Source organism: Entelurus aequoreus, linkage group LG25 (genome assembly GCF_033978785.1).
Source record: "Entelurus aequoreus isolate RoL-2023_Sb linkage group LG25, RoL_Eaeq_v1.1, whole genome shotgun sequence".
In the NCBI taxonomy this organism is placed as follows: Eukaryota; Metazoa; Chordata; class Actinopteri; order Syngnathiformes; family Syngnathidae; genus Entelurus; species Entelurus aequoreus.
The window spans coordinates 31,457,672-31,472,946 of record NC_084755.1 but is presented as its reverse complement, the minus strand read 5'-3'; the positions used below and the strand labels follow the sequence as shown (position 1 = coordinate 31,472,946).

Here is a 15,275-nt window from a genome sequence, read left to right as displayed (position 1 = left end):
GGACATAACGCTTACGTCGACTTAAGCGTTATGCTGACATAACGTTTATGTTGACAACCGCTTACGTGGGCCGATTTGCGTCGACATAAGCTGTTGTCGACATAAGCCGTTGTCGACATACACGTTGTGTCGACACAACGCTTACGTTGACATAAGCTTAAGCCGACACAAGCGTTATGTTGACCTAAGTGGTTGTCGACATAAGCGTTATGTCGACAACCGCATATGTTGACAACCACTTATGTCGGCATAAGTGGGTATGTGGTTGTCGACATGATCGGTTGTCGACAACCGCTTACGCTGACAACCCCTTATGTCGGCATAACGCTTACGTCGACACAAGCGTTATGTTGACACAATACTTATGTGTGCCGACGTAAGCGTTATGCCGACATAAGGGGTTGTCAGCGTAAGCGGTTGTCGACAACAGATCATGTCGACAACCACATACATTGATACCCACTTATGTCGACATAACGCTTATGTCGACAAAAGTGGTTATCGACGTAAGTGGTTGTCGACATACGCGGTTGCCGGCGTAAGCGTTTTGTCGCGTGCGTCAACAACCGTTGCGTCGACATGGCCGGTTGTCAACAACCGCTTATGTCGACATAACGTTTACATCGACATAAGCGTTATGCAGACATAACGTTTATGTTGACAACCGCTGACGTGGGCCGATTTGCGTCGACAAAAGCTGTTGTCGACATACACGTTATGTCGACAACCACTTACGTCGGTGTAACGCTTACGTCGACACATGTGTTATGTGGACAATAGCTTATGCCGACATAACACATATGTCGACGTAAGTGTTATGTCAACTTGGGTGGTTGCCGACAACCACTTACGTCGACAAGCACTTGCGCCGACACAACGCTTACGTTGACATAAGCGTTATGTCGACATAAGCTATTGTCAACATACACGTTATGTCGACAACCACTTACGTCGACACAACGCTTACGTCGACACGTGTTATGTCGACAATAGCTTATGCCGTCATAACACATACAGTATGTCGACGTAAGTGTTATGTCAACTCGGGTGGTTGCCGACAACCGCTTACGTCGACACAACACTTACGTTGACATAGGTGTTATGTCGACATAAGCTTACACCGACACAAGCGTTATGTCGACATAAGCGGTTGTCGACATAACACACATGTCGACATAAGCGTTATGCCCAACCGCTTATGCCGACAATCCCTTGGCATAAGCATTATGTTGACATAAAGCTTACGTCGACAACCACTTATGTCGACAACCGCAATCGGCCCATGAGAGAGACGGCGACTTAAAGGAGCTCCACCCTACTAATAAAAAGTAACAACATTAATAACAATTCAGTTGTTATTGGTTTTGAAACACTTTGTGGGCAAAATTTTCCTCCTGATTGTCCTGAACAGAACTTATTTCTCTTTTTCTCCTCTCAGATCATCGTGCTGCTCAACAGAATCCAACATGCTCAGAAATTGAAATTGTAAGTAGTCAAAAAAATCTAAATGTAATTATTGGTTGTTGTGGGGGGTTTTTCTTCAAGGTTGGCTGTGTGTGTTGCAGTAAAAAGGGACAAGGCAAAGGGAAGGTGGGCGGCCGCTGGAAGTAAACGTGACAAGAAGGCAGAGCAAAAGAAGTACACTGTAGTACTTTTCTGTGCGATCCTGTTTGTTGATATTGTGTTGTAATAAAGTCATGTGCAAACTTTGTTTGGCCTTCATTTTCATGCAAACTTGTTACTTTGTATTACTTACTAACTATACACTTGAAGTAGGAAACACATGAATAATAATAATGTACTGTATGGCAGTGACATGCAACGTCCAGCAGGGGGTGCTACGCTATAATGAACACACACACACACACACACATTCTTGTATTTATTTTCTTGAGACCTCTTAAAAATGCCTACCTCTCTAGGACCAGCCTATATAAAGATTTGTATTTACAACATTAATAATATATACATAACATGCAAATATAAAAATGCTTGTTGAGATAAATGAGTTGGAATTTCACAAGAAAAAGGTCACAATTTCACAAGAAAAACTTAGGAGTGTTGGCAGTGTTATAATAAAAGTCGTAGTTTTACTCAACCCAAATCAAAGTTTTACAAGAAAAAGCGAACACTTGTGCAATATTATGATAAAAGTTGGAATTTTACTCAATAACGGTCGCAATTTTACAAGAAAAGCTTAACATTTTGGCAATTTTATGAAAAGAGTCCTAATTTTACTCAATAAAAGTCACAATTTTATAAGAAAACTTAAATGTTGGCAATATTATAATAATAATCGGACTTTTATTTGGCAAAATGATGACTTTTGTCATCATTTTGCCAAGTAAAATTCCGATTATCAAAAATGTCACTATTTTACCAGAACAACCAAACAATTGGCAATAATGTGATAAAAGTCAGAATTGACCATTTTGCATTAAAAAGTAATAATTTTACGAGAAAATGTTGCAATATTACAGAAGCAGAAAGAATATGAGAAATTCTTCCCAATTTCATAAGAAAAAAAGTCGACACATTGTGAGAAAAAGACTGCTTTTAGTTAATTTTTTTATTTTATTTAATTTTTGGTTTGTAAGTGTGTTTTATTTTAGTGTTCATTATTTACTTCAAGTTATTACAATATGTCTCGATATACATATTTATGTATTATTTATTTTATTAATTTTGGCCAAAGGGGGGCGCATTTCAATTTCTTACACACCCTTGTTATTTCATATGTTGACCAGAGGGAGATCACTTCAATTTTTCTACACACACTTGTTATTTCATATGTTGACCAGAGGGAGAGCACTTCCATTTTTTTACACACACTTGTTGATTCATATGTTGACCAGAGGGAGCGCACTTCAATTTGTTTTACACACACTTGTTATTTCATATGTTGACCAGCGGAGGAGCACTTCAATTTTTTTACACACACTTGTTATTTCATATGTTGACCAGAGGGAGAGCACTTAAATTTTTTTACACACACTTGTTATTTCACATGTTGACCAGAAGGAGAGCACTTACATTTTTTTACACACACTTGTTATTTCATATGTTGACCAGCGGGGGAGCACTTCAATTTTTTCACACACACTTGTTATTTCATATGTTGACCAGAGGGAGAGCACTTCAATTTTTTTACACACACTTGTTATTTCATATGTTGACCAGAGGGAGAGCACTTCCATTTTTTTACACACACTTGTTGATTCATATGTTGACCAGAGGGAGCGCACTTCAATTTGTTTTACACACACTTGTTATTTCATATGTTGACCAGCGGAGGAGCACTTCAATTTTTTTACACACACTTGTTATTTCATATGTTGACCAGAGGGAGAGCACTTAAATTTTTTTACACACACTTGTTATTTCACATGTTGACCAGAAGGAGAGCACTTACATTTTTTTACACACACTTGTTATTTCATATGTTGACCAGCGGGGGAGCACTTCAATTTTTTCACACACACTTGTTATTTCATATGTTGACCAGAGGGAGAGCACTTCAATTTTTTTTACACACACTTGTTATTTCATATGTTGACCAGAGGGAGAGCACTTCCATTTTTTTACACACACTTGTTATTTCATATGTTGACCAGAGGGGGAGCACTTCAATTTTTTTTACACACACTTGTTATTTCATATGTTGACCAGAGGGAGAGCACTTCCATTTTTTTACACACACTTGTTATTGCATATGTTGACCAGAGGGAGCACACTTCAATTTTTTTACACACACTTGTTATTTCATATGTTGACCAGAGGGAGAGCACTTCCATTTTTTTACACACACTTGTTATTTCATATGTTGACCAGAGGGAGAGAGCACTTCAATTTTTTTACACACACTTGTTATTTCATATGTTGACCAGAGGGGGAGCACTTTTAAAACCAACACAGTCAACTTGGAAAAATCCCTCCTTTTTGGGACCACCCTGACTTTGATAGATTTCACCACCAGGGGGTGCAAATGAGACATCCTCCTAACTTGTCCTCACTTGTTCACCGGGTCCTCATATGGAAGGTACTTTTCCTTGTTGATGTCTCAAGAAGGGTAGAAATACAACAACACACACACACACACACACACACACACACACACACACACACACACACACACACACACACATCAGAATGACGTTTTCACAATGCAAAGTGTTTATTTGAAGGCAACAGGTACAGTAGTGTTAAGTCATGTCTACATCATACAAAACCTGTATTTTGAGGGCGAAACAAGAGGTTGAAGGATTAAATCTGATAATTATGCAGCATGCATGTTGCCATCACTTTTTCAAATGTGTTTCAACATTGACAAAAAGGCCAATTGTACATAGAATGAACAGTAAGATTCCAGAAAGAAGAAATGTTTACAACTGGAAATATGAACTGTTCCACTTTTCACAATTTGATCCTATTTAACAGTATTGTAGCGGCTGGCTGCGGGGTGTTAGCCAATGACCTTGGCTGGGGGGCGGGACTTCTGGGGTGAGATAGGGAAGTGACCTAATCAACATTCATTTCCCCTCAGCGACCCATGGGGGCAAAAGTGGCGCACTGCATGAGAAATCAGCCAAAGCCACAGAAGAAGAAGAAGGGACTTTGCAGCGACCAATCAAATGAGCCTCCGGTGGAGCGCGGGGCGTGGTCATCCCTGCTCCGTGCTTTCTAAACTCGCCATTTATCTGCCCTAGAAGGAGATAAGCGCCCCCCAGTGTATGGGAGGCGCATGGCCAATAGTCGCAATAGTCTGAGACCCCTGCTCTTGTGTTTCTACCCTTCTTGAGACATCAACAAGGAAAAGTACCTTCCATATGAGGACCAGTGAACAAGTGAGGACAAGTTAGGAGGATGTATCATTTGCACCCCCTGGTGGTGAAATCTATCAAAATCAGGGTGGTCCCAAAAAGGAAGGATTTTTCCAAATTGACTGTGTTGGTTTTAAAAGTGCTCCCCCTCTGGTCAACACATGAAATAACAAGTGTGTGTAAAAAAAATTGAAGTTCTTCCCCCGCTGGTCAACATATGAAATAACAAGTGTGTGTAAAAAATTGAAGTGCTCCCCCTCTGGTCAACATATGAAATAACAAGTGTGTGTAGGAAATGGAAGTGCTCCCCCTCTGGTCAACATATGAAATAACAAGTGTGTGTAAAAAAATTGAAGTGCTCTCCCTCTGGTCAACATATGAAATAACAAGTGTGTGTAGAAAAAATTGAAGTGCTCTCCCTCTGGTCAGCATATGAAATAACAAGTGTGTGTAAGAAGTTGAAGTGCTCCCCCTCTGGTCAACATATGAAATAACAAGTGTTTAAAAAAAATTGAAGTGCTCTCCCTCTGGTCAGCATATGAAATAACAAGTGTGTGTAAAAAAAATTGAAGTGCTTCCCTCTGGTCAACATATGAAATAACAAGTGTGTGTAAAAAATTGAAGTGCTCCTCTGCTGGTCAACATATGAAATAACAAGTGTGTGTAAAAAAATTTGAAGCGCTCTCCCTCTGGTCAACATATGAAATAACAAGTGTGTGTAAGAAATTGAAATGCGACGACCCCTTTTGGCCAAAATGAATAAGACAAATAATACATAAATATGTATATCGAGACATACTGTAATAACTTGAAGTAAATAATGAACACTAAAATAAAACCCACTTACAAATCAAAAATTAAGTAAATACAAAAATTAACCATAAGCAGTCTTTTTCTCACAATGTGTCGACTTTTTTTCTTATGAAATTGGGAACAATTTATCATATTCTTTCTGTTTCTGTAATATTGCAATATTTTCTCGTAAAATTATGACTTTTTGATGTAAAATTATGACTTTTTAATGCAAAATGGTAAATACTGACTTTTATCACATTATTGCCAATTTTTTGGTTGTTCTTGTATAATAGTGACATTTTTGATAATCTGAATTTTACTTGGCAAAATGATGACTTTTGTCATCATTTTGCCAAGTAAAAGTCCGATTATTATTATAATATTGCCAACATTTAAGTTTTCTTATAAAATTGTGACTTTTGTCGAGTAAAATTACGACCCTTTTCATAATTGCTCACGGGCCAATTGCGGCCCGTGAGACGTTATTTTGCGGCCCGCACCTTAATATGAAAATTTTATGTAAAAAAATAATCTGTGATTAATCAGGATTAATCACAGATCTAGAGTGTGATTAATCTGATTAAAACAAATTAATCACTTGACAGCCCTTAGATATACAGTATAAATGTAAATTGTTGTTTATGTATATATACATATACAGTATGTGTAGTATATATATGTAGCTGAGTGGTTAACACTGTGAACCAAAGGGTACTGGGTACGAATCCCGGTCAGGTTACAAGGCTCCAGCCAAAAGAGTCAGTGTTTTTTTACACATCCATTTGTAGTGAACTGAGACAGGTTCTCATAAAAATATGTCATTCGGGCACGAAAATCTGTCATTCAGTCAACCAAGCGTAGCTGAGTGGTTAAAGCAGCTAGCTTCCTATCGCAGAGGACCGGATTCAAATCCCAGTCATGGCCGAGCAGTGACTGGAGGAGTTAATTTTTTGTATCATAGTTTACTGAGACAGGTTCTCAATTAAATATGTCATTGGGGCCCGAAATCTTGGCTCCAGCAGACCAATGATAGCTGAGTGGTTAAGGCAGCTAGCTCTCTCTCAAAGAGGTTTGGTTTCAAATCCATGTCATGTTGTGCAGTGACTAGGAAAGCTCCAACTGGGGGAGTTACTGTTTTATATCATAGTTTACTAGGACAGGTTATGTCATTGGGGCCCGAAAACTGTGAATTGGCAGACAAGGGATAGCTGAGAGGTTATAGCAGCTAGCTCCCAATCAAAGGGTACTAGGTTCAAATCCAAGTCATGGTCGAGTGGTGACTAGGAAACCTCCAGCTGGAGGAGTTACTGTTTTATATCATCATTTTCTGAGAAAGCTTCTCAAATAAATATGTCATTGGGGCCCAAAATCTTGCCTCAAGAAGACCAAGAACAGCTGAATGGTTAAACAGCTAGCTCCCAATCAAAGAGTCCTGGGTTCAATCCCAGTCAGGTCGATCGGCTTGCCAAGCCAAAGTATGCAAGAGTGGGGATGCCGGACAATGTGGGGGTGTTTCACCTCCCCCACACAGAGTAAAGCTAAGTGGTTGTGGGTTAATTAACTTACAATTAAAAAAGGTAAGTATGGGTAATAATAACAAATAGTCTATAGTCCAAAAGAGGTAACCTCGGGGGTTAGCTCCTCCTGTGTGCCGAAGCTAAAATTGGTAAGTGTACCATCGTAATTCCTAGGCTGGGATGGGTGGGAATAGGAACATGAATAATTAATCATTGTGGGCGTTGACCAATTAGCTCTTCTGGGTCTGTCCTTACGTAACATCACCAGAATGATTGACAATTAGGAGGACCAATAGTCAACATGATCCACCCAGAAATAAATAAAACAAATGGCTTATCGATAAGCCATTTAAAAAAAAAAAATTGTTAATATTTATTTATATGTATCATTATTCTCCTACTCACCTTTCCAGTAGAGGCCTCTCCCCTCTCACCTTCTTGCTCCTCTGCCCTGACTCATACAGGTCAATTGGGGTTGTGGAGTGATTATTATTATTATCTACTGATGATAGTCATACGTGAATGAGCTCAGCTCCTGTTCTCCTCCATGTGTAAAGTGAGAAACACAGCTGATGCTCCAGAAGGAAGTAACCCCAAAGATAGCAAATGATAAAAAAAGAGCGCACATTTAACTTTAAAAATAACCAGGACCTTCATCATGCATTTCAGGCTAACTAGCTAACTAAGTAGCAGCATTGTTTTAGAGCGGGAATGTAACTAATGTACGACATATTTGTCAAACACAGACCTGGTGTAAAGTGGAGCTAATACATTTTACTACAAGCAGTGATGAATACTTACTTTCTTGAAAAAGTTTCTTATGTCCATTTTGCATCCGTTCACGTTCTTGTTCTGCAGCGCTGTGTGCTTCAAAGCTAGCCTGCACACCTGCAGGACCGCAAGCAAGGTCGCAGAGAAAATGTGGACTGGAGTTTGAGTGATGTGGGCATTTTCTATATGAACAAGTGGAATGGATTGGATACCGACGCACTAAAGGGGCTCTCTACCTTACGCTATGAAGTGAGGGGAAACTGAGTGAATAATGACAGGTTGTATGATTATTCATTCAAACTCATATTCGGGCCACTTTATAATGGCATGTATTTGTAAAAAAAAAAAAAAAATATATATATATATATATATATATATATATATATATATATATATATATATATATATATATATATATATATATATATATATATATATATATATATATATATATATATATATATATATATATATATATATAACACCAAATTATTTAGGGGGGTTTAAGAATATTGTTATGTGCTCGTTGCTTGATTTACATATAGTTGAAAAATTAAGTAAATGCTAAAGATAATAAAAATGGTCAAATAGTCAATGAATACACCTCAGGGGTTACCTGTGTGTTCGTGCGTGTGTGAGTGTAATTCCTGAGGTGGGGGGGAAGAGCAGTAAAAAGTTAATAATAAAGAGCGTTGACCAATGAGCTCTCCTGGGTATGGTTAAAAAAAATTGGTTAGTTGGAACAGTTAAAACATTTTTTTTAAAAATAAGTTTATTATTATTTTTTCATTACATGTGAAGGCGAAATATATCAATAAGTCATCACCTGATACCTCCACTCATAGCTTTGTATGGTACATGTCCACCTGTTGGATTTGAACCCAGCACCCTTAATTCCAAATCAACAGTCTAAACCACTGGGCTATCCTGGGTCTTGTGAGGTCATGTTTCTGGCTTATATAGAAAGGTAATCATCGACTATTTGCTGAGTAAACTACAATGAGGGGGAATAAATTATTGTCAATCCAAATGGGAGTGAACCAAATACTATTTAATACAAGTCACGAGTCTTAACCACTAGGCTATCCTGGGTATTGTGAAGTCATGTTTCTGGCTCATATAGAACGGTAATCCTCGACTCTTTGTTGAGTAAACTACAATGAGGTGAAATAAAATACTGTCAATCCAACTGGGAGTGAACCTAAGACTATTTAATACAAGTCAAGAGTCTTAACCACTGGGCTATCCTGGGTTTTGTGAAGTTCTTTTTCTGGCTCATATAGAAAGGTAATCCTGGACTCTTTGCTGAGTAAACTATAATGAGGTGGAATAAAATACTGTCAATCAAACTGGTTGTGAACCCAAGACTATGTAATACAAGTCAAGAGTCCTAACCACTGCGCTATCCTGGGTATCGTGAAGTCCTGTTTCTGGCTCATATAGAAAGGTAATCCTGGACTCTTTGCTGAGTAAACTACAATGAGGTGGAATAAAATACTGTCAATCCAACTGGGAGTGAACCCAAGACCATTTAATACAAGTCAAGAGTCTTAAGCACTGGGCTACCCTCGGGCTTGTGAAGATGAGTTTTACGGCTCATACAGAAAGGTAATCAGGGCCTTGTTGCTGGGTAAACCACGCTAGAGGTGGAACAAAATACTGCCACCCTGAATGGGATTGAAGTGAGGGGAAACTGAGTGAATTATTTATTCAAACTCATATTCGGGCCACTTTATAATGAATATGTCGGCATGTATTTGTAAAAAATATATATATATATATATATATATATATATATATATATATATATATATATATATATATATATATATATATATATATATATATATATATATATATATATATAACACCAAATTATTTAGGGGGCTTAAGAATATTTTAGGGGGGCTCTAGCCTAACAACGCCAATGTTTATAGATATATTTGCGCGAAGTAGCGGTTCGGTATTGCCAATACCAGCCTGAATTGTAGTTGGTATCAAGATCGGAAAGAAAATCAGTGGTATCGCACATCACGACCTACAACTGTGAAGGAGTATTTTGTACTGCATTTTAAGCTGTGCTCTGTATGCTTTATATATGTGGAATTGTATCACCTGTCTCTCACCGGCCGGTTTAATTCCCGCTGCACGTGTTTGGCTCACTCACTGCTTGGGACTAATCCCACACACACACACACACACACACACACACACACACACACACACACACACACACACACACACACACACACACACACACACACACACACACACACACACACGCACACACACACACACACACACACACACACACACACATTCTTGTATTTGTTACCTTCTTGAGACCTGAGAATAAAGCCTACCTCTTTAGGACCACCCTTTGCAGATATATAAAGATGTGTATTTACAACATTAATAATATCTACATACTATGCCAGTATAAAAAAAGCTTGTTGTGAAAACTGAGTTGGAATTTCACAAGAAAAAGCTCACAATTTCACAAGTAAAACTTAGAATTTGGGCATGTTTATAATAAAAGTCGTAATTTTACTCCACGCAAGTCGAAATTTTACTACAAAAACGGAAAATGTGTGCAATATTATGATAAAAGTCGGAATTTTACTCCATGACAGTCGCAATTTTACAAGAAATGCTTAAAATTTTGGCAATTTTATGAAAAGAGTCGTGACTTTACTCGACAAAAGTCACAATTTTATAAGAAAATTTGAAAATTTGGTCAATATTATAATAATAATCTGAATTTCACTTGGCAAAATTATGACAAAAGTCATCATTTTACTGTAGAAGCTAACTGTTAATGTCCACTATAGTCTTAGTACCGTAGTGTATTTGTTCGTCCTATGGTCACATATGGGTTGTCTTACGTCAGCACCGGAAGTCGTAAAATCAGCTGTTCACCCAGCGGGTTTTTTCGGGGGAGGAATAAGGAAGTCCTCTTGTTTTATCATACATGCACCTGTCAATGTTTACTTTTGCATGCACATTAAATCAACAAAAAATCCTGACTTTGGAGCAATGTTCACGGACTCTAATATATGGCTCTCCATTATTCTCAAGAAGGGCAGAAATATAAAAACACACACACACAGAGGAGTGTTTTGTACAAGTTAACTATAAACAAATAATATTGCATGTATTCATTTTCAGTTTGACATACATTAATATGACACACAAACACAAACATGTTATTGTCACAGAAAGGAATCACTAAACACTCTTTTACAAGAAACAGAGAGGAATATGCTTCATAACACAAAAATCCAGAGTGATGATACATCAAATTAATAATAGTCAGCATCAGATTTGGTTTGGGTCAGCCAATGAAATATAGTTTTTTTTTTAATACAAGACATTAATACATTACCTCCTCTTAATACTGTCCCACAAGTCACATGGTCTACAGGAAGTTGCATCATCAAATGTACTTATTTTGTATATTCAATGATAAAAGCGCAGTGCATCCGGAAAGTATTCACAGTGTTAGTTTTTTATTTGTAATAAATTTGCACAAATCTTTAAAAAAAAACAAAAAAATTTCACATTGTCATTATGGGGCATACTTTGACTTTTTGGTATGCGGCTCTTGGTGGAAAAAGTTTGGACCACTTGGAACACTTCACATTTTCCACTTTGTTTTATTACAGCCTTATTCCGAAATGGAATAAATGAATGTTTGTCCTCAAAATTCTTCACACAATTCCCCATACTGTCAATGTGATTTTAAATGTTTTTTTTACCTACAAGTGTATTAAAAATAGTCGACATGCCAAGCTTGTGGCATCATATTCACAAATACTTAAGGGTTGTCTACCGCTTGTCCCTTTGTTTTAATTGGTTTTACCCTTTAAAATCGTTTTTAATCATATTTATTTTATATTGGTTTTATATGTATTTATTTTTTGTTTTTATTCAGTCATTGGTGGAGCTAAGGATAATATTTTAATATTGTTTTTAATATTGTTGTGCAGCACTTTGGAAACATTTTGTTGTTCAAATGTGCTATATAAATAAAGTGGATTGGATTTGGATTGGATTAAGGGTTGTAATTGCATCAAAGGTGCATCAACAAAGTATTGAGCAAAGGTTGTGAACAATTGCATACGTGTGATTTTACGTTTTTATTTTTTAATAAATTTGCAAAAAAATGTAAAAAAAAACTTTCAGCTTGTCATTATGGGGTATTGTGTGTAGAATTTTGAGGGGGAAAAAAATATTTATTCCATTTTGGAATAAGGCCGGAACATAACAAAATGTGCAAAAAGTGTAAATACTTTCCGGATGCACTGTATATTTATTTTCTATTGTTTTTGTTGAACCACTCCAAAATTCTAAGTATACTTAAAAACTCACAGTCCTGTTACTCAAACAAAGTAGTTCAAAAATGTACATATTATCAGATTTACAGTCAAAACAAGATAGAAATGTAAGGTTTTAACGAGCAAATGGCACTCATTTTGTGGAACGCTGCTTATGTTATATATTTATCGTTATATCTGAAATATGTTTGGACACCCTTTTTTAAGAAGTGCATTCTATATTTTTTTAAATAAATTATTGTCGCGTGGTGTTGAATTACTCATAATGATATATAGGTTTTTTAATATAACACATTAACACATTACCTCCTAAATAGAAATGTTCCACAAGTCACATGGTCCACAGGAAGTTGCGTCATCAAATGTATTTCTTTTGCACAGCCCTTATACCTACAGTGCATCCGGAACGTATTCACAGCTTTAGTTTTATATTTTTAATATATTTGTGAAAAATTTCCAAACATAACCTTTTACATTGTCATTATGGGTTATTGTGTGGAGAATTTTGAGGACAAAAAAATAATTTATTCCATTTTGCAATAAGGCTGTAACATAAAATGTGTAAAAAGTGTAAATACGTTCCGAATGCACTCTATATAATTTTTCCGTGTTTTTGTTGAACCACTCTAATCTTCTAAGTGTGCTTTGTATATTAAACATATCATGTATTTGCTTAAAAACTCACTCCTGTTTGTTAGAATAATTGTTTCTAAATTATCACAAAAACTTTGTATTACCTTGTGTTCCTGACAAGACGACAAAAGGCTGTCTTTTGAGGCCTACCAAGAGTAAGGCTTGTAAAACTCCACTGTGTAGAAGGATGTTGTTCTGGCCCAAGGACTTCAGAGCGGAGAGATGACAGGATCTGCCCAATTTCCAGACGAACTCTTTTTGAAGTATTTTACGAACGCTCTTTGAACTATTTTATGGAACTCTTTTTGAACTATTTTACAAACTCTTTTTGAACTGACCTTTCCTGTGAATTGTTTACGAACTTTTTGCGACCTTCGTGGTCGGGGAGGGTCCAAAATAAAAGAAGGAGGCGTGCAATCTTTTGGCAGAGCGTGCTGGAGATTGTAGAAGGATGCAATGTCCGGGCGACTCTCCTCAATATATTCAGTCCAAATTGAATTCTGTCTCTGTTTAATTCTTTGCCTCTTGTCTTGTTTAATAGATGTCATCAGTGTTTGAACCTGACACTGTTACTTAAACAAATCATCTTCACCGTAAAGTTGCCAGAGCAGTTAAAAAATGTGTATATTAATCAGATTTTCTGTCCAAAAAAGGTAGAAAGGTAGAGTTACAACGAGCAAATGGCACTGATTTTGTGAAATGCTGTTTATGTTATTTATTTATCATTCTAATTTAAATATGTATATCATTGTTGATGATGTGTTTTGTGTTACAGTGGCCAAAAATATTCAATATACTTGTCAAATAACACCTGTGACTTCTTTTTAATGACTACTTAGGCCTACTACGCCACTGTATTTTAATGTTGGTCCTTATGGCTGTGACTTGTTTTTAATGACTACTTAGGCCTACTACGCTACTGTATTTTAATGTTGGTCATTATGGCGGTGACTTGTTTTTAATGACTACTTAGGCCAGGGGTGTCCAAACTTTTTCCACTGAGGGCCGAATTCTGAAAAATCAAAGCAAGCAGGGGGCAATTTTGATATTTTATATTTTAAAAACCAATATAATATATGTATAATAAATATACATTTAGGCCTCCAATCAGGCTTGATCCCGGAGACCCCAGAGGGTTTTGGTCAAAAAAATATTAAAAATGTGTCATTATTCAGTATTATTATTTTTATTATTATTCAAGTTTTAAATCTCTAGATCAACATTAGGTCTATCTGTCAATATAACGCTTTTAAAGATTTAAGTTGTATGCTCTTGTTTTCAAAGAAAACCCCGTTTTTTTATGGAAAAAATACAAATATGCAATATTTTCACACAATAAAAATTTTAAGTGGAATATTTGACATTATATAATAATTGGAGCCTTAAGAAGGTCAGTAACTCATAACATTGATTTTAATTAATTATTATTTTTTGAGCAATGACACTTTAAAAAAAAAATCCCACTAAAATTATTGGGGATCCAAATAATTATAGTGTTAAAAAATAATTTTTTTATTTTTTTTACTTTTAACACAATAATCTCGAGATCAACTTCAGATCTATCCGTCAATTATACGTTTTATTGTTTATGTTTATCGTTTGTTCGTTTTAGGCCCTTTAAAAAAAAACAGCTCAGTTTTTTATATGGCAAACACAAAACATGCAACATTTTCCCCAAAAATATCTCAAATGTGTCGTAATTGGAGCCTTGAATGGGTCAATAATTCATAATGACATTGATTTTGATTCATTATTATTTTTTAAAGAAAGAAACAGCCTGCATGGCAGCTTTGTGTTATTAGAGTAAACATTGCGACATTTTCTTGTTACATTTCACCTGTTTGCTCTTTTATACCACTTATCATGTTTTTAATTTTTTTCATTTGTATTTTTAAAATGTGCCGTGGGGCCGTTAAAAAATGACCTGCGGGCCACACCCCTGACTTAGGCCTACGACGCTACTGTATTTTAATGTTGGTCATTATGGTGGTGCCAGTTGAGAACCACTGCAACACTGGAGAGTGAAAACGTCTAAAGACGGAACGTTCTTCAAATATTTTCCAAAATACTAAACGATGTGAGACGATTCCGGACATTTCTAATACCGACTGAGCGTGTTAGCGAATGGGTGCCTTCAGAGCAGCATCGACCTCCTCCTCGGACTGCAAGGTGTGCCACTGGGCCACCGGACGCCTGGGGTTGGCCAACATGTCGGACCAGTGGCGCAGTCCCACGCCCGAGGCGCCGTAGCCGATCCAGCACTTCCCGATGGGGTCGTTGCTTCCCAGTTTGTCGTAGTCGTACACGGTGATCACCACCTGCACTTTCTGGGAGGGTTCCAACAGACGCGAAGGCAATTAAAACACTCCATGGACTTCGCAATAACATGAGCGAATATCAGG

At 36.9% G+C, this 15,275-nt stretch overlaps 1 protein-coding gene and 1 pseudogene across 2 annotated transcripts in view; one reads left to right on the top strand and one right to left on the bottom strand.

Annotated features, from left to right (window-relative positions):
• Nucleotides 1-1,722, top strand: part of LOC133642220 (troponin T, slow skeletal muscle-like) — a 46,928-nt gene extending 45,206 nt beyond the window's left edge. Inside the window, exons 12-13 of one of the 2 annotated variants that reach the window (XM_062036304.1) lie at nt 1,439-1,485; nt 1,566-1,722. In XM_062036304.1, the coding sequence (XP_061892288.1) occupies nt 1,439-1,485; nt 1,566-1,611 (93 nt within the window). In that variant the 3' untranslated portion in view covers nt 1,612-1,722. The remainder of the gene's footprint in view (nt 1-1,438; nt 1,486-1,565) is intronic. The other variant, XM_062036303.1, reaches the window with a different exon arrangement.
• An 8,921-nt stretch (nt 1,723-10,643) lies between these two features.
• LOC133642676 (synaptotagmin-1-like) overlaps nt 10,644-15,275 on the bottom strand; it is a 44,227-nt pseudogene continuing 39,595 nt past the window's right edge.